Raw genomic sequence first — 21,325 nt, 5'->3', positions numbered from 1 at the left:
AGCATACTGGTGTGGTTTGGCAACCTGACTGAACAGAACCACGAAAGACTGAGAAGGATAGTAAAAACGGCTTCAAAGACCATAGGAACAGCATGGCCACAACTTCAGGACATTAACACCACCCGTTGCAGAAGGAAGGCCTTAAGTATCATGGAGGACAGCAGCCACCCAGCACATGGTCTGTTCTCACTCCTTTCTGTCTGCTCTGTCATGTCCAGCTACCTCAGGCATGTATGTAAGTAACCTAACATCTATTTCAGCATCTCTGATATAGTCTCTGCACTGTTGCACTTTATCACCTCTTATTTCGTGTGTATAAGTCAATCCTTTTGTGTATATCTGAAGATTGTTGTGTTGTAGTGCTGTTATTTTATGTTAAGTACACTGAGAGAGCCACGAAACCGGAGTCAAATTCCATGTTTGTGCAAACCTACACGGCCAATAAACATGATTCTAATTCCCTCAGTACTTACAGAGCATCAGAGCTCCGACCAGCCACCTCAAAGACAGTTTTTACCCCCAGGCCATCAGAATAATGAACAGTAGACAGTAGGTGCCTTGCATAACTTTTATTGATTTATTTTGTGGGATTTCTGATTTCTGTGGCGCAGTGGTTAGCGCGGTCGCCTCACAGCAAGAAGATCCTGGGTTCGAGCCCTGGGGTAGTCTAACCTTGGGGGTCATCCCAGGTCGTCATCTGTGTGGAGTTTGCATGCTCTCCCCGTGTCTGCGTGGGTTTCCTCTGGGTGCTCTGGTTTCCTCCCACAGTCCAAAGACATGTAGGTCAGGTGACTCGGCCATACTAAATTGTCCCTAGGTGTGAATGTGTCGGCCCTGTGATGGCCTGGCAGCCTGTCCAGGGTGTCTCCCCACCTGCCGCCCAATGACTGTTGGGATAGGCTCCAGCATCCCGTGACCCTGAGTAGGATAAGCGGTTTGGATGATGGATGGATGGATGGATGGATTTCTGATTTCTGATTTATTATTTTTGTTATATTTATTATTTCCTTATATATAGTTTTAAGGGCTGAAAGAGCCAGGGCATATGCATATGCATTTTCATTGCATTTGAAGGTACATGGTACTTTTTATATGTATATGGTAATAAAGTGAACTTGAACTTCAACGACAGATTTCCATGTGATTAAATACAATAATGCCCCTTAATTAAGAATATGCCATGCTCCTTAACGTTTTCCCACAGGAGCCATCCACGTACCACAGACAGATCATTGGTGAAGCAGCACTGCTGTGAAGGAGTCCTCTCAAATTAACCACAACCACTGAATTCAGCAATTAAACAGCTTTAATCTCCTTTGTTAGGGTAGGATTCAAACAAGTAACTTCCATCATTCACCAGCCATGATATGCCTTTCACTGTGGAAAAAGCAGAGAAATGAAACGGCTAACGGTGCTGCCTGGCCCAGACAAGAAAGCCTTGTCTAATGCGCATCAGTACAGCCGACGGCAAATATTAAAACTCCTTCATTTATGTCCGCGGTGCTTCTAGGCAAACAAATTGCTCATAATCGAACTAAACACCACCGTGGTTTCTCACAGGGGATGAACATGTGATTGAGATCATCGTGGAGGACTGACTTTGGGCAGGATGTGCTGCTGGGTTAAACACTTTGACAGTCTTCATAAAGGAGTCTGGGGGCCTCCAGCGATGCTCCAGGAAGGAACACGAGGGAGGCAATTTGGATACACCCGAGGTTGGGTCATCACCTCTCCTGTGGCAGCAATACAGGGTCAACACATGGGTTAGTCATTTGTGTCTACTCTTCCGTTTTCTCCGCCTCCGTTCCCCAAAGTTAATCTACAGTAAGTAGATAATTACGAAGGCCTGTGAGATTTGTGCTGCAGAAGCCCTACGTGATGTCGGACAACTGCAATGTAAATCAATGAAAACCCTTATTAGAACCTATATTTTCTATGCTTTCCACACCACTGATGGGCTTCGCATGGAAAAAAGAAAACCCTGACAGATAGTATGGAAACATTTAAGAATGACATGAGGAAAACAGGAGACAGACCCTATTTCGGGGTTTCGAGTAAATTAGCTGTAGGTGTGAATAGGGAGTTTTGTGGGATGACTACCATAACTATGAGAAGGAGGGAGTACAGGAAAGATAAAAAAGAGTCCTAAAATGGCAGTAGCTTTCTCTGGTGAGTTTTCACCACAGTCCCCGAGGTCTCATACACGTGTGGAACTTGCTGTACTGTAGATGTTTCTGTAACATGATACCAACACCAATCTAAAAGCCTGTGTGCAAGGTCCTGAGATGAGGAATCCAGATGGAGTGCTTAGGATCTACCTACATTTTAAGCAACACCTCTCATTCTAACATGAAATACTTTTTGAGCTGTTGTTGTCTTGAAGTATAGATAAGCAACACAGCATCAACATGTTAGGCCTACGTGTTGCTGTTTTAAATGACTCACGTGTGTGGTAGTTTTCACAGCATAAACAGCCAAAAGAAGCATGCGGCAAGGGGGGGGGGGGGGGGGAAATGACTGCCCTTGAACTGAAGAACCTGGGTTCAAGCGCACGCGTCTACAAACCACCTAACCAGGGATCCATTAAGTTTCAGACTATCATTACATAATTATTATTACAGACTTTGGACAAGCATTTGCGGCGGCCTTCATTGCATACGTCCAAAATAATCTGGAGAAAAATTTGTTCACACTCCTCTCCATGCGGCATACAGACATTACCTAACCAAACTCCTCACAGAGACTGTGTGTCAAAATGCAACACATTCTGGTTATGGTAGACAGTGATGACAACAACGAATGGCGTGAAATGTTACGAATGACTAACGAGGACGTGTATAATCTAAGTGATTTGCCAGTGGTTTAGGAGGGTTCTCTTAACTTTTGACTCTTTTAGGGTAGCTCAGAATCTGCTCAGAGGACCGGCCCAAGTCCTCTCTAGACACCAGGATGTTCAGCATCCATTACGGAGTGGACCCAGGAGGCACAAAATAGAGACACCACCCTCTCAAACCTGATCTACACAGACCTGTGTCTGATGTATGGTTTCTTCCTTTCCTAATAAAATAACAGGATTAAGAGACACTTAGCAGCACCACTGAGTGGTTTGAACCGCAACTGACCTGGCCATGCTGACAGAGTGAGAAAGTGCAGGGAGCAGGGTAAAGCCAGAAAGAAAATCACTAGGGGTTAAACGGATACTAGTGCGGTTTATAGCAGCCATGTATATATAAAACCATTATTTAGGATACCCAACGCCAACAAACTATCATGCTGAGTATCTGTAGTCTGTGCAATTAGTCAAAGTCTTAGTACACAGTTATAGCAGGTAAAATTATGCTCAAATTGATCACACTGGCAAAGCTTTGAGCAAAAACAGATCTAGATAATGTATGGCCTATGTATACGCATGCACAGTATGGTACATTTTTTGCACAAGTGCTGAATTTTTGATCTGCATAAACTTTCCATTTACTCTCCAAGTGGGCACATAGGTGAACTGAACTAGTTGTGTAATGGGGAAATTCATCATCTTTGGTTTGCAAATGCAAGGGGGGAGCTACTGCATGTGACTATTTAATGTCAAGTAATGTTCACTCAGTAATCAGGTGCTGTGTTTAAGGCAAATACCCAGGAAAATTAATGAACATTGCACATGCTGAGCCCCCCCCCCCACACACACACTGTATTTCTAATAATCTCCATCAACATCATGCTAATGTGATGAGAAGTAAACATAATGAGAATAAACTGCTTCTCAAAGATAATATCATATTCTGTGTATATGACCCAAAAACAATACTTCTTATCAGTCGTATATCTAAGATAACAGTCTCTTTGTCAGGACAGCAAGTTGATGATCACTAGCCCTAACTGACCGAATTCAGCGAATTTACCACAATTTCCTTCCTTTACAGTTAAGGACTATTCCATAATTATAAATTTGGGTACATGTCAACTAGTGATGGCATGTGGCAGGCTTACTGCGATACTTCATTACCCTTCAACTCTTCTGTTTCCATTCCAAGGCTCAACAACACAATCCTTCCAAAGTTTGTGGGTTTCCCCCATGGTGTCAGGAGACTTGCTACCATTATAAAGGGCTGGTTTTCAACTACAATCCTCAGCAAATGGTTGGTGTTTTCTGTGGTCTGGAGGTTAAATGCAGTATGCCAAACAAATACCACAGAGAACACTTGATCCATGTGCCATCAATTTATTGGCCTTTCAACCTCTATGTAGTGGTACACGGATTAAGGTTAATATGGAGACTTAAAAATGTTAATCAAATGTTGATGTGCACAGTTGGCTCATGAAAATCCTGGATATCAAACATCAAGGCACACAAATACAAGTTGACATTGAGACCACTAACAATGCAGCAGCTGCAAACAACATTTTGTGAGACAATACATCAAAATGATACCTAAAGAAAACACTCAAATGCACCAAACTTGTCAAATGCAGTACAAGATAGCTGTAAGAAAATATGAAGCTGTTACACCTAAATTAAGAGTGGGATGCAGTCATCCTAGCTGTTTTCTTGTAGGTCTGTTCTTCAAGTGTTCTCAGATAGTATTGTCCAGAGGACCGTGGGGTCTTGCACTGGGCCTTCAATGGTCAGATTGATAAAGAAGACCATTGATAAAGAAGACAATTTATCTGTGAGTGTCAGTCTTCTACATCATTAATTCCACATAAAATAAGTCCATTACAAAACAGCCTTCTGGCACCTGTTAACTTGTGCTCAAACCACCAGCTCAACAGGCTGAAACTACGCAAACCTAGTTATTTCTCCCACTAAGACAAATGCATGAGCAAAACTGCCAACCAGCCTTCTGACGGCCTAGACATTTGCTCATGTTGTTCAATGATCAGCCAACAATAAAGAAAATACTTTTGAAAGCTATAAATAAGGCCATCACTGAATTAGGCCTTCACTGAATACCTTGAAGGCCCAAAGGGTTTCCCTCTAGTGCTGCCTAAGACCACAATGCAGGAAAACGACATCTATCATGAGAAGCTCACGAGATCAGACTCAATGTAAAGCCATAGTCAGGGCTATAAAGACAAGCAACTGCACACAATGAAGCAGTCATGTGGGCTTTGTAACATTTCGGGTGTTTAAAACTAACCTGTGCAAACAAAACATGACATCCTTGAACTCTTAGGGCAACACTCAATGTTCCTTCTCTTGTACTTAAAAATGAATAAATTTGGTCGTGACATAACATTTTAGGTTCCACGTATCCCGACTTGTGATCCATCTCCAAATCAATGGGCCACTATGGCAACAGAGGTGGAGAGAAGCTGATGGTGGGATACCAAAGAGGTTACCAGATGCTCCAGCTAGGACAGCACTGCATAAATCCCCTCACATCTGGGGAAGAGATCGAGGGACCCAGCTCCTTTTTCGACGAACCTATGCCTCCTATGTTGTAGAAGATGTACATTATGGGTCCCTCTGAATAAATATATATCCCTGGGCTTTTTGGACCTAAGGGCTCAGAACATATGCTTGTCTAGTGGGATTAGATTCCAAAGCTATATACGATGGCCAAGAACAATACTGGTAACCATGGAAATGTTTAGGTACCAATGTCTCCACAGGCTGCCACCTTTCCCTTTCAGCCCTACTACTGACCCTCACATCCATCAGACAAAGCGGCAAGAAGCTTTTGTCTGTGTTATGCTAACCCTTTCCATGTTCTACATTAACCATGAGGCACAGGTAGTGTAAAGTTTCCAAGCAGAGTTTCCAAAATGGCACGGAAACACACTGAGTTGAATATATTATGGTACAACTTTCCAGCCAGGAGAGGCAACTAACCTTCCACTATAAACATTGCCTCTCATGAAGGAAAAATGCAGCTCCATGCCCTTAATATTGTAATAACATGTGACAGCATCAAAATATTTCTTCTCTGTTTTCTCTATTTGACAGCTGAATAATTCACATACGAAATCATTTCAACATTTCTATATGTTTTGCACCACAAATACCTCGCAAAACACTCTAGAATCCAGTACACAACAGTTTGGCAACAGCAAATCTAATTTCCTCCTCCATACAGTACCCATACATCTTTCATATAAGAATGATGTCTGCAGAATACATTTGAAGAGTTAATATTCTTAATGCAGTGTTGAAATCATAGATGATTTCTGTTTGACCCACAGACACCTCATATGTATGGCTGAGTCAGCGCTTCAAAGACACCACAGTTGGATGCTGATACCCTAAGTGTACACTGGCATGCTTGAGAGGGCGACAGCTGAACGCCACCAAACCACAAAGCGTGATCCGAGGCAACTATGATGCCAAGCAGTGGTGTGAGGCAAAGTTATCCATTTCAGTGGCTTCTGATATGAGCCACAAACATATACAGTCCGGGGAAATATAGCTTCCAAGAATAAATGCAAACCAGCAATGCCCTAATAACATATGCTCATGTTTTGCACTGATGAGGTTGCTCTTAAACTTGACCATAGAGTAGAGAAATATTTTAGACAGTTACAGCCATATCGATGGAGGGACCTGATCCTCTCTTTACAACTATCAACAATCATTTTGTACGAACTTTCAAAACACAAATGAAATCTTAAACTCAGCACTCAACACACCAGTGAATGAACCATATAGTGTCAAAGCGCTGACACACAGTAGTACAGGCATGTGCACACAGTACTACACCAGAAAACCCCTGTCCAAAAGCTGGGGTGGATTCCTTGGAACCAAATGTTGGCACTGACTGAAGCTAGGGACTATGCCAGGCCTCATTCTGGCACAGTAAGCCTACCTGTCAGGGACATTACCCAGAAGAACACAGGGGTGTGCTTACAGAGCTCCCATAAAACAGCCAAAGCCAAGTCCCATAAAGAGCACAGGTCAGAGGAGTAGGTGGGTGGAAATCAGAACCCCTCTTGGTACTGGAAAAGTTCTGGAATGTGCTGAACGACACGTCTACGCTCCAGGGAAATGGGACCCCGACAGCGATCCATTCATTAACGTTTTCCAGGCAGGTAGGCTTATGTCTCTGGAGATTTGGAAATCGCTACGGTAAATAAACAGTGTTCCTCAGGGCTCACACCGGAGAATATTACTTGCTATTAGGATAATGATGATGACGGTAATGATGACCATGAACTGCAAAATTTTATGTCTTCCCAGCTCCCACGTGTCAAGTAATTTCCGAGATGCATTTTACACCATGCATTCTGAGCTATCATCCTTGGGTCATGTTACACATCCATAGTTCACATACACTTACAAAGTTAATTCACTTGCTTTTGCACAAATGCACTGCAAACATTTACCACAAACACTAAGCCTATTCACTTTGTTTTATTTCAAAGTGAGCAAGTTTATGTACGAGATGGTTACAGTGCAAGTGATGCTATTAGAAGTTCAGCTGTTATTACATGCTGCATGAAACAACAGTTTTCCAAAATGGAAGTGAGAAAGTGGAGCAAGATTGCTTCCATATTGAATCCATGTGATGTGAACAGGTTTTCTGCGCTATATGGATATCCAAGATGACTTACTGACTTTGGTTCTGGCCATGTTCACTTGCTCCCCAAGCGCTTTGGCCTCAGCAAACCTGACCGAAAAAACAAAAAAACATTCATATACATATGGTAGCCAAAAAAAATATACTGGTTAATAAAATTTGACTGATAGTGGGCTCAGGGAGACACAAACACTTTTGGATTTGTTTACCATTATGAAGATTTAAGTACCATTGAGAGGATTTAGGAATTTAAAATGATGCCTTGCATATAAAGGTTAATGAATTATTTTGGAGGCAATATTTGTTTGCAAGCAACTCAAAATAAAAGCAAAAACGGACATAAAATTGACTCCCAACTCATCTTAAGATCTCTGACTCTACTGAAACCTTGCAGCTCCTGCAAGGACTAAAACTCCCCAATGAAAAAAGCCAAGACATAGATCGGTATGGCCAGGCATTATTTCAGAATTTTCACACCGATAATGATAGTTCTCTCCAAACTAGTGGCTCCGAGAGAGTTGGAGAACTACCAAGCTATGTTTTTTCTTCGTATTTTAACTGCATGACATGTTAATTTGGCCAAACTGTTAATTGCATTTTAGGTTGAACAAAAACTCAGCTTTTCCAAAGTTTGTTATTTTACGATGTACAACAGGTGTTGGAACAGCAATAACAAGGTTTCATGATGGTGGCTCATAAATGAGGTAGATGTGCTGGTGGACTTTATATATTACATGCACATTTAATAAGGCTCTCCTACACCCTATCTCTGTCCATATCAAAAAAAGTTGGATTGGACACTGAGGAAAAGAAAACAATGCCATACAATCAACCAAGTGATGCAGATTAAACCAATATTAAGTGCCATGAAAGTCCACTGTCCTTCTTTGTTGATATGATGATGTTGACTGCAGGAGATGCTTGCATAGGTTTAGCTTATTTGTGATAAATACCAAGGTGGGTCTTTTTAAAATTGTCATTTACCATTACTCCCAACTATACATCAGCATCTCCTCTTTGCCACAAACCTCTGTTTGAGTACAGCTTTGTTGTCCTCGATAGTTAAACTGTCCTCGTGGTCTCTCCTGAAAATCTCAAACGCCTCTCGCTTCCCGAGGGACATCAGTGGACCTGAAGAGAAAGGAAAGTGCACTGTCATACCTGGTGTATTTGCTCAAAATCTGCCGCATGAGACGGTTTGCTGTACTAATCAGAAGCGACATAGTATCTACAGATCTGGCGAATGCTAAGATTGCAAATCAAATCTATAATAAAAACTACCATACTAACAAGAATACACACTTGTAATAACAAATCAAAAGTGCAAATGTGCCGACTATGATAATAATGTGACAGGTCACGCTGTGCAGATTTGTACAGTTTCATGAGAGCTGAGCTGGGCCATTTTCCCACATCCACAGGTACTCAACTTCAATCTGGCAGCCAGATGTGAGCTAAAGAACCCCGCTGATATTGTTGACCTCCCACCTATCACTAATTACAAAACCTAAGGACCATTACCCACCCATTCATGGTTTAGCAAGGACATAAACAGAATTATAAAAAGCCATTTTGCATAGGTCAGCATTACCTCTAGCAACTTGCTACTAGTAAGGCAACTAGATGATGTAAGTATTTAGGATAGACATGTTGGTTGTTGAGTTATTTCTCATCTTGAAAACATTGTTTATTTAGTATTTCTTCTAAGTGTGTGTGTATATATATATATATATATATATATATATATATATATATATATATATATATATATACATACACTTGTTTAAGAATCAACTCCATCTACTCTAAGATTACAGAAAACAAGAGAAAACACTCATGCCAAGAGTGATTAGAAGGAAGTTCATAAACCAATATGCATCATAGCTTAGGTAAGTTGTTACACGCCATTTATGCTGTATTTTTTTCACCTTTAAACATCTGAATCACTTGAAAATGCATTTGATGGTGTTTGCTACTGACTACATCTCTCGTTTTGTAAAAGATGACGAAAGAGCAAGACAAAAACAATAAGTGGCAATATTGACGTGTAGCCTTCACGTCCCCCTTAAGAAGACCACCAACAGATAATGTGACTAAAGTAACATTTCATTCTGCTATATTGTGGGGTATTGTAATGGCTGGCAGCCATACCTAAATGCACCCTGGCTCTGCCAAATGACGGAAGCTAAGCAGGTGTGGGCTTGGCTAGTACTTGGATGGGAGACCTCCTGGGAAGACTGAGTTGCTGCCAGAAGTGGTGTTAGTGGGCCAGTAGGAAGCAGTCTTCCCTCTGGGCCTAATAAAAACAACAAATCCCAATGCTCCAGTGCAGTGAAGTGGACACTGCTGTAGGAGATGCCGTCCTTCGGATGAGATGTTAAACCGAGGTCCTGACTCACTGTGGTCATTAAAGATCCCATGGCACTTGTCGCAAAGAGTAGGGGGTTCCACTGTGTCCTGGAAAAATTCCCAATCTGTCTCTCTCCATCTGATCACCTAATCATCAATGATTCCTCCCTGTCCACCTCAAGCAGATGTGTGACAACTGTTCTGACGCAAAATGGCTGCCGAGTTACCCCCTTCAATGTGAAGTGCTTTGGGTGTCTAGAAAAGCGCTATATAAATGTAATGATTGACGATGATGATGATTATTACTATTGTATAGTAAAAGAAAGGTAAAGAAGACCTGGTGTATGAGAGGAAGACTAAGGCAGCCATGTTGAGCGACAGTGACATATTAAAACAGACAATGACATTACCTGCTGTCTGAATTTACTCAAAAACCTGATGCGCTTGCTCAATATAATGGCAGTCAACTACTTATTTCCAGAGGAAACCAAAAACATACCTGCACTTTGAATCACGTTGACAGGCAATTCCTCAGAAATGCAGCATGTAGAATTTCAGAATAATCAATCTTGCTATTCTCACCAGGTTTCAGTTTTTGCTCATCAATCTAGTTCAGCCATACTGTCCTTCATCTCAAACAACACTTTCAATGGTTTTGGGGAGTAGTACATTGATCCTTAGGATGTTAGGTTACATATCTTATCATTTTATTTTTCCATCTTCTATTTCCCATGTCACCAAAGGTTCGAAATAAAACACCCTTTTCGCTCGTTCTATTTAACAACAGCATACAACTCCAGCATAATTTTGCAGGATTCCCCATCCCATTGAAAAGCAATAGCTCCACAATAAATTGCTAATTAACCATTCCCAAAAATGTACCCCATTGTTAACATTTGTGGACTTGTGTGACAAAGCTCATTCTAACTGAAGAATCAGTCCAAGAGGAGTAACTTGTATCAAATTAATTGCAGGATAGTTAATTAGGAGTTTTGTTTCATTATTTTTGGAATGTCCAGATTGAAACCAGGAGGTAACTTGCAGACGTTTGTTGCAACAGCCAACCTCAACAAATCTTAGGGCTACTTGAAGGGAAGGTATCCCATTTGTCTCTTGTAAAAAGGGGCATTCCAGGAATATCTCTCTGAAAGTGGTGACATCATACCATATTGTACTAACATAATTTGTGGGGTAATGAGATCATATACAGCTTTGGCCAAGTTTCCTAATTCTCCTTTTCCATGCTTCAGATGCTGACAAACCACTGAGGTTTTACAGAGAAGGAATGTGTCGTGACTATTGTGGCTGTTTCAACATATTTTAGAAGTTACATACCAGAGAGGTGAAGTATGGCTGTATCGTTCCATCGATTTATTCTAAGAGGTCACTCCATGGGATATGTGATAAATTTTGATTAAACGCAACAGGCAATCAAACGCTGTCACCCAAGTACAAAAAATGCCTGACTGGATAAGAGGCCGGTAAGCACTCACACTTTCATATTTTTGCTAAAAAAGAAAAACACATTATGACTGGTTCGCATTGCATTAAAGGACAGATATTTCCCAGACTAAGTAGCTGCTTGGAGTCGACATTCTACTCAGGCCTTAAAGACTTTAAAAGCAAAGATCTAATAATAAAGTCAGAGATTCCTATAAGATCCAGAGCCATCAATATCATCCATAAATCACATGTTTCCTGCTGCGTACTCCCCAAGGTGCCTCTGTTGTCTTGGATTTCAGTTCAGAGCACAGAGATCTATGGTGCCCTGGGCCTGCTAGAACAATGAACTTCTCATTACATGCTAGCAGAATATACAGTCAAATGTGACATCTCTCTGTAACTCTCAAATCTCCTGACAGTCCCAGCTGGCGACCACAAGTCACCATAACCCTGAAACACAACTGGGACACCTTGCCTGCCCATCAGTCCTCCCCAAGAACAATAAAACCAATACAGGGAGCTTAGGAGTAAAAAAAAAAAAAAAAAGAAAAAGACAATAAATTATGCTCAAGGAAAAGCACAGTAGAGCCTTAGAATGTCATCCTAGAATGGAGGGAAAGGGCTGCGCTTTTCAGAGCGCTGAAACCCGAGTCCATGTAGAAAAGAAAATCTTGTCATATTGTGCACTGGACATTACTCCGAGCACAAACCATCAGATAATGGAAAAGACCTATTTCACTCCATATTGACATTCTATTATGTGGCAGCTAACCTAAGAAGCTGCTTTAGAGGGCTGTATTATGGAAAGACTAATGTCCATTATATAGGCTACTACTCATTCTAGACTTAAATACAGACTCAGCATAAATGATTTCCATGGAAAGGTCACCATCATTACATTTACAGTTAATCTCCGGAGAACCGCAATTATCCTCAATGTAACCAGAAAAGCTGGTGGCTAGAAGACCAGGGCCCTCAGATTATACCTAAAATAAAACATACAGCCAGTGACCCACTGAGCATGAGCAAAGGATAAATGTAGAGCATTTGTTTTAAATTAGGGCAGGGTGAAGAACGATGATCTAATGTCCATAAGATGTGGTTGTGAATGTACAAATGGATTGTGGGAAATGGGCGTTCCAGAGGTGAGCTTGTAGGCTATACCATTTTTCTTTAGGGCTATTTAGGAAAAAAATTGATAGATGAAAAATCATTTTGCAAAAACTTTCAGAATTTTGTGAAATGGGTGCCTGGAAATAAGAAAACAACATCAGGTATGCTCTTCCAAGCTCCAGTAGTTCCTCCATGGTCTTCCCGTAGCTGCTCAGTGTGTTCTTAAATGCTTTTGATTCCAAAAGTGCAGAAGTACTTCTGGAGAATATCAAGATTTTCCTGCTGGTTAACAGCTGATGCAGTTTCAAGTGCGTGTTGTTGACAGCCTTGGTTGCAACATAGCAAAGACAGACAGAAATTCCTCACGAAGAACGAGAAAAGTGGATGAACATTCCAGAGTAGACATGTAACCAGTAACAAACCACTTGGGAGTTGATAAAATGGATTTGGCCTGCACAGTGCCTGGGAGAATCTTTCTGGGGTTAATATGCTTTGTTTTTCAATAGGAAAAGTCTATTCAGTCTATTAGATTTCCATTGCATCCTGAGGAAGCTGTTAATGACTTCCTTGTATTCTTTGAGGAATGTAGGACCGAGCTACAAATCTAGTAAAATTGTTTGTTTGCTGTTTCTCATTGTAAAAATGCCATAGAAAAATATACTAACACATTCAAGGGATAGGAATTATTTGGTGTGTAGCAATCTCTGCCCAACAAACACCCACAGCGAATGCAATCGGACTGATGCATGCATTCCATTTTATGATGCGACTAAAAAAAGAACGATGTTAGTCACTGAAAACAACCACGGAAACATGTTTTCCGTGTAAATATAGAAAAAGCTAACATACCTAAATGCTTAATTCACACCAAGGGTCCACGTACATCAATATGACTCAAATAAGTATTCCGGCAAATATTCAGATGTTGCCACAGGAAAAAAACATCGTTTTTTAACCATCTTTACAGGAATTACAAGTCACTCTGTGAGGCTGTCCACAGTTTTCTAAGCCTGTTATACAACTTGATGTGTATCACAGAGGATGTTATAAATCAAGAGTGTGATAGGAAAAGGCCAAGCTGATTCCTCAACATCCAGTGTGTACGTTTGCTCATATACATGCCCGTGGCCTCTTATAAACAGGATTTGCCGTCTGTGGCAAAGAGTCAGCAGCCATCATCCCAATATCATGATCATCCAAGGGCCTGTTTTCCAACAGGTAAACAGTTTTCCATTCACAAAGAGCAGGCCACTATACGTAAATATCTATCACTCAACACAAGACGGAGCAGCTCTGAAAATGTCATTTGAAAGGGGGAGTTGTTGCCTTTCAAGTGCCCTTGCCAAAAACAACCATGTGTAATTTTTTTTTCAAAGACTCTAAGTGCTATGTTGGCAGCCTGGATGGTTCTGCAGAAGTTACAAATGACTCACATTATCATCCAAATATATATTTGGATCTTTAAAGGTCCAACAATACTAAGTGAATTATATTAAAGTGGAAGACATTGCTACCTGCAGTCCAACCCATTTAGTTTATGGCCATTTCTGAGCAATCTACATATATTTTCTTATATTTAGTAATTTCCTTAGTTTTCTCTTAGAATATTCTTTTATTCGTGATTCCCAACTGTGAACAGGCAGTAACCCAAGAGCAAATAAACTAGCCATCTTTCAAAGATCACGAGTTTTTATCATGAACAATGCCCAACAAGAGCCCCCTAAATAAATGCAAATAAGGAACTAACTAAATGAATATTGGCTACAAGGGAACAGCAGGCCAGCTTTATCAAATCCATATCAACCATCTCCTTCATTCTCTTGTACACTGCATCAAGCTGAAAGTCGGCTCTCGGGGCTGTGTGGCTGGAGAGCAGTGGATGCCTCAGAGTCACAGGTCAACCAGATGGAAACAAATTCCATGGGGGTCATCATGACCCACCACAGAAGGCAATGAAATAAGAGTCTGTGGGGAAAGGTGAAAAGAAATGGTCTGCTGGGACATCCCAGATGATTCTGCTTCACCCATGTTAAATCACATACTATTATTTGAGACTAATGCATATGGCCCATCATTTATCAGTGTTTTCATAAACCATTACTCCACAGCCATCCATCACTGTGCTCCACGCTGTCCCTGAATGAGTGATGTATTCTCTCCCTAATTTTGTACTGGACCCAGTTCAAACATGTGTTTGTTTTTTAATAGGCTCTTCTTTCAGAAACCCTGCTTGCAATTACCCCTCTACTGGCCTTATTACTGCACTGGGCATCATTACACAAAAATGTTGAATGGGATGAGGGAGCTGTGGTTAGAAAAGACAGGAGCACTGCTTAGGTTGATGAGGCGCTGGCTCATGCCCCTTTACCCAATGGCTATGACCACGCTCATTACGAGGGCTCAGGTTTATCATCACACCGAAGGTTCTACTTAACCAAAATTAAATGGGAAAATAAATACTTGCCCGTCCACGAGGGAGGATCTCTGCCACAGCCTGATAGACTTGACTTCTGGTGACCTCCCTCATCTAAATGTCTTTTGCAGTTATTGTAACTCTGTGTCTCAAAAAGTTGTGTGGAGTTGGGTGACAGTGCAGAGCAAATCCTGTGCTACTTACCACTAGGTCTTCATAGATGTTATTATCTTCATAACGGAAGTTACAGAGGTAACTATGGTTCTGTGAATTGGATGACTGCTAGTGGCAGTAAAAAAGTGGATGTGTTCTCCTTGCACTCCGGTTGGAATCTTACATAAACAAAGTTGCGTGCGTGACATGTAGGCTACCTGCGTGCCGCAACTATAAATACCACATGGTAGCCTACATTTGGCCTCTCAGAAGCTTCTCGTGGAGTGGAAGTCGGCTGCAGGGGCTTTGCAGAGCAGTTGCTCTGGAGAGTTCTTGGTCTGCTTGGGATTGAAGGCCTGGCTAGGAAGCGGCTGGTAGCCAACATCACCAAACAGGCAGAGGCCGCACGCCGGTGGATCTGGATAAAGTGGAATGACCGGTGGCAGAACCAACCTGGTGACAGGCTAACAACATCATAGAGTTGAGTGGTGGACAGCGGGGGTAGTACCAGGACGCTGGTTCTTTCATTGAGCCCCCCTGAGATGTTAGCCTTGCCAGTTGCTTACAGACTAACCAGCTCTCTGAAACTCCAGCTTATATTACCTTACCAATTCTTAATAATCAAGATAAAGATAATTGCATGATAAAAAGGAAGAAAAACAACACTCCAAACGAGCAGGTTAAACATGACAATAGCTAACCAGCCCCCTTGGATTCAACACAAGAAACCTACATGGACATCCTTTTAAGCAACTACTAAAGACACTGGATAAAAACCAAGGTGAAGCAATCAAGACAGGGATAGAAAAAGAAAAACGTTCTAAAAACTGCAAAAAAAAAATGGACATGGGATTTTAAAAAAAATATATTTTAAATAGGGGCAGCACGGTGGCACAGTGGTTAGTGTGGTCGCCTCACAATAAGAAGGTCCTGGGTTCGAGCCCCGGGGTAGTCCAACCTTGGGGGTTGTCCCGGGTCGTTCTGTGTGGAGTTTGCATGTTCTCCTCGTGTCTGCGTGGGTTTCCTCTGGGGGCTCCGGTTTTTTCACACAGTCCAAAGATATGTAGGTCAGGGGAATTGGCCATATTAAATTGCCCCTAGGTATTAATGTATGTGTGTGTGGGCCCTGTGTGATAGTCTGGCAGCCTGTCCAGGGTGTCTCCCGCCTGCCGCCCAATGACTGCTGGGATAGGCTCCAGCATCCCTGCGACCCTGCGAGCTGGATAAGTGGTTCGGAAAATGGATGGATGGATATTTTAAATAATTTATTTTCTCTCTCTCGCTCTCTCTCTTCTCTCCTCTTTTCCCTCATGTAAATGAGGCAGTAGGGGGCAATGGATTGTACAAGCCTGATCTGGTGGGGTGGGGGGAGTTCTGACTTTATCTCCCTCATGCTTCTTCTACTATTTCCACCTTCCTCTATCTTTGATTAGGCCTAACAAAAATAAATAAGGGCAAATTAACTGAATATTAAGACAAACGTGAACGATAAATACAGATAGTGTTCAGAAGAACTAAGAACATGAGAATTTTACGAAGTCGCTCTGGAGAGCTCTTGGACTGCTTGTGTTTGAAGGCCCCTCTAGGAAGCGACTGGTAGCCAACATCCCCAAACAGGCAGTGGTGGCATCCCGGTAGATCTGGATAAAGCAGAATGAGCGGCGGAAGAATCAACTGGTGACGGGCGAACAACATCATAGTGTTGAATGGCCGACAGCGGGGGTAGTACAAGGACGCTGGTTCTACCATCGAGCCCCCCCGAGATGTCATGGGCTTAAATTGATGAAATATCAAGGAAGGGGGGTGGCTCATTTGAAAACATGCAGAAGCCACTCAGCTCAGCCCAGTTTGGAGGGAGGTGTCATAGTTGTGTGGTCTGAGCCATCGGAGCTCGCCTGTTCCCCATCCCGATTGGTGTTTCTGTTCACCGTGCCCCATTTGCCTGAGTAACCCTGATTGCCCCTGATTACCCCATTTACCTGATTGCCCCTGCTTTACTCACCTGTTCCCCTTTCTCTGATTGGCTTTTCTGTTCCTGCCCTGTCCTGCGCACCTGCGCCCAATCTCCCTGATTGGCTCCCCTACGTTATATATTCCCCCTGGTTGCTGTGGCTCATAACACAGACACACGTGTGGACTTTTGGTAGCCGGGTACTTCACGCCTTGTCTCGAGCCTTCCATGCTGCTTGCATCTTCGTTCCTGTTATTGTAAGTTTTGTTTGCCTTAATAAACCTTATTCTAGCCCACTCTGTCTCTGCTGTCTGCATTTGGGTCCTCTATTCCTGCTCCTGGCGTGACAGTACGATCCAACCAAATATGGACCCAGCGGATGGTTCAATGTGTCAGGGACGATGTAAGCCTCTTTCAAAGCCTGTGTCTGATGTGAATAGCTTCTGGCTGGGGGTTATCTGGCTTGCTAGCCAGCAGCCTGTCTCCTAGTCTGCTGGTTCTGGTCCCGCTAGCCTTGTTCTAGCCCAATCTGTCTCTGCTGTCTACATTGGGGTCCCCTATTCTTGCTCCTGGCATGACAGGCGGTGCCTTAAGGGAGGGAAAGGAGAGTGATGCCACTCATTCACAGATGGTGCAAGGGTGAGTACCTGTAAGGGTGAGCCAATTGCGATAACCCTTATCATATTATGAATTTACTCACCCGGAAAGGTTCTAAGTGACCAGTGTGACTGGCAGTCATCGAGGAATTACCGGAATTATAGTTACCTTCATAACTTCCATTCTGTTTCATTCTTTCCTGGCTGCCAGTGGCAGTAAACAAATTGGATGATTTATACCAGATGTGTCACAAGGAACAATACCCACCTACTGGTCCACTGTAGATGCCAATGGCAGGATAGCTGATGCTAGCATGGATCCAGTGGCCACATTAAGGTGATGGAACCTCAAGAACATGCAAGACAGGGTCTAGGATGCCACTGCACAGAGCTCCAATAGTGACACCCCCTTCATTGCCACACCCCTGGTCGAATGACAGATAACCTCTGAGGGTACAGGTTTAACCGCTACCTCATAAGACTGTTTGTCTCAACAATCCAACGGGAGCGCCATTGTTTAGACAATGCCTTTTCCTTGTTCCTTCCCCTGTAGCAGACAAATGGCTGTTCTGAGTGCCTGCGTTATCTCAAAGTACAGCTGCAATGCCCAGACTGGGCACAGCAAATTGGCCCTCTCCTCCAGCTTGGATCTAAACGGGTGAGAATAGTATGCCTTCAGTTCTATGGCCTGATTAATATGGCTTGGGGATAAAACCTTTGACAGGAAAGCGATATTCAGCCACAGTGTCATCCCAAACCAGTCTGCTTTCCATCAAAGGCATGTAGGACTGATGGAAAGTGTGTGGAGTTCACTCTCATGCATGGCTGTTGCCACTGCCAAAAGAAAAGCAGTTTTTAGTTTGTATTTCTCAAGGTTGTCCCTGCCATAGGCTCAAAGGGTGACTTGCTCAAGGCCTGCAGGACCAGTGGTAGGCCCCATGCTGCAGCACACTAACCTTGGGGGGGGGGGCATAGCCTCCTGGCACCTTGCAGAAACTGCCATCTAGTAATGCACACCATGATGTTCAAAGATATAGCTGCCATGTAGACCCTTCAAGGTTGAGGCAGCCTAGCCAGCTTAAAAAAAATGTGCCACAGTATATCTTGTAAGGGGCAGGAGACTGGGTCTAATCCCCTGTCCCTACACCATGAAGAAAACACTGTCCAAAAGTTTCAATGCACCCTCCTTTTGGAAGGAGCCCATGCACTCTGCAAGGGCTACCAAATTGAGGGCTCAAGGTCCGTCCAGAGTAAATGACCATGGGGTTTCAGTCAGGGTAATCAGTAAAGAGCTGCCCCCCCCTTCCCACGCACACACACAAATTTCTCATATGGGCGGCACGGTGGCCCAGTGGTTAGCACTGTTGCCTCACAGCAAGAAGGTCCTGGGTTTGAACCCTAGGGCGTCCAAGGTCCTTTGTGTGGAGTTTGCATGTTCTCCTGTGTGAGTTTCCTCCCACCATCAATAAGACGTGCATGTTAGTGTTAATACTCCCGTCTATGCCTCTGACCAAGGCAATGGAAAGAAGAACTGGAGCTGGTCCCTGGGGGCTGCAGCTGCCCACTGCTCCTATACAAGAGGATGTGTTAAATGCTGAGAACAAATTCATTGTAAAAATACAATTCGTTGTAAGAATACAATGTCAAAGTGGCTTTCATTTAATTTTCATACCGCCAACACAGCCACATATAAATACACTGTCACACACTATATGCACTACTCACTACTGCATCAACGCCAACAAGGCAGCTGATCTTCAACAAACACAATGCACACCATTGTGCACTATAGCAGCTATTGCAGCATCACCATCAGATCTTCCTTTGTCATTCAGCAACCAGATTAAACATGCACACCACATGGCACCAAAACAACAAACAAGTTTCCACTGTTGATGTAACACTGTTCACCAGTCATTTGTGCAACTTCAATTAAGTATAGCTACAATAGTATCAGTGCACCGCCTTCAGTTCAATTAGAACAATTAAATGTGCAATTACCTTTGCTGGCCTTGATAAGCCCATCTTCGTGTAGGTATTTCTCTAGTAATTATTTCATTCTTGCCTCCAAACGGCCGCCTTGAAAAAGGCACACGAAGTGATTGGCAACAAGATCATCAGTAGCTGTGGATGCGGCTGCCATTGCATATTCCGTGTAGCTTAGTTCACTCACAACCCGCCAAAGGCTCAAGCTCAAAGTTGATGACGACAACGGGGGCTAGCACCGATACATCGCAGGGCCCTTGGGGCACTCTGTCATTACACATCAAAATTTGATTGGCTAATGATACGGTCATTCAAAGCTGTAATCAGTTTGCAGCTTTGGGCTTCAATGAAAGGCTAGCAATACCACTGGTGCTGGTCCAAGGAGCTGTGATGCGTTTAGATGACATTCTGATATAGGAAATCTCTGCTCAGCCCCACGAGAAAACAAGTAATTTAATTCAGACACATTTCAGGCACACTTCAATTTAACTATGAAAAACAAATTAGGATTTGGATTTTGACAGGGCCAGTAGAGAAGGCCCCGGTGGCCTTGACAGCCTATTACTGGCATTTGTGGACCTCATTGAGAATGTGAAAGGCTTTAATCCACTTCCAGCGTCTTTCTTTACATGAGGTAGACAAAACATTGTGTTAAAAAATAAAAAGAATAAAAAACGTGTATGTCATATTAGGAAAGAAAATGAACTATTCAGCTGTTCGGTTTCATCTGAAAAGGAGAAAGTGCTTCTTGGTAGAACTTAGTTTGCTGCAGTTGGAAGTGGACTTGGGTCTGCTATCCCACTTTTGGCCTGAATACTGTGTCTAGTGTTAGCATTACAATATATTTGGCCCCAGGTTTCTGCCTCATGTCCCACCAATGATTAAGGGCTTTGAACTCATCAGCTCTTCAACAGCAAAAAAATATTAAAGGTTTATTGTGCTGTCTACCATTGCTTTGCTGGCAAAAGCGGCCGTGAACCACCTCTTCTTTGACCTCCAAAAAGGAAACTCCTAAATGACACTGTTTAGAAATAGGGCAGTGTAGGGAGTTTTCTGGGATGGAGGACGCTTCACCAAGCAGTAAAATCCTGAAGTCAGGGATTTGTAACGCATTTAAACGTGTCTCGAGAGACAACCTCACCAGGCTCATTGGAAATCAGCATGACCACAAGCAAGGAGCTGCCGACATTCCAATCGAGTCAGATCACCTTTCTCCTCTCTGCTTCAGACCCTCTTTCCTATTCAGTCCCTGTCCAATTTATCACAGACTGGGTGTCGCATTTAATGGAGTTCATGTCCCTTAAACGTTTTATTTGTTTTAATATTTTGGAACGGTCGTCGAGGCTTGATTTATTGAGCGTAAATTGGAGGGATGAGATACAAGTGCTTGTCTGGAGGGCCAGAGAAGGGCGAAATGGATTCTTAGTCTTTCACAGTCCAATGTGCAACATATTCAGTACCTCTGGAAATGGAATTGTAAAGACCACTATTATGCCACAAAAGATAAAAAAGCAAATCTACCTCTTTTTCTGTACAGTGTAGTTGTCCTTCCCTGGTTATCAGGGAGGCTGTTGGTGTTTTCATCCTTTGTAGGTGACACAGCAGATGAACTCAGGGCACATTGGGAGGGTAGGCTGTGGCTATTAGGTATGCTAGCTAGGTGAGCAAGGGCATCCTGGGTCCTCTTCTTCTCCTTCTTCAGCATACCAACAAGGACACCTGTAGGGTTAAGGACATCTCGCTTTTTCTTTGGGCAGACACACTGAATGAATGACCTGGTCATTAACGTAGCTATGGTTGACCACTGACC

At 42.8% G+C, this 21,325-nt stretch overlaps 1 protein-coding gene across 1 annotated transcript in view; it reads right to left on the bottom strand.

Annotated features, from left to right (window-relative positions):
• The window catches only part of kif6 (kinesin family member 6), a 72,934-nt gene that overhangs the window by 8,334 nt on the left and 43,275 nt on the right, over positions 1–21,325 (bottom strand). Inside the window, exons 13-15 of the mRNA XM_056295348.1 lie at positions 21,037–21,234; positions 8,540–8,642; positions 7,546–7,601 (exon numbers count right to left, since the gene is read on the bottom strand). Of these exons, the coding sequence (XP_056151323.1) occupies positions 7,546–7,601; positions 8,540–8,642; positions 21,037–21,234 (357 nt within the window). The remainder of the gene's footprint in view (positions 1–7,545; positions 7,602–8,539; positions 8,643–21,036; positions 21,235–21,325) is intronic.

Source organism: Lampris incognitus, chromosome 16, assembly GCF_029633865.1.
Source record: "Lampris incognitus isolate fLamInc1 chromosome 16, fLamInc1.hap2, whole genome shotgun sequence".
NCBI classification, from domain to species: Eukaryota; Metazoa; Chordata; class Actinopteri; order Lampriformes; family Lampridae; genus Lampris; species Lampris incognitus.
Note: the sequence above shows the minus strand (reverse complement) of the source record. Positions and strands in the feature narration are given on the sequence as shown.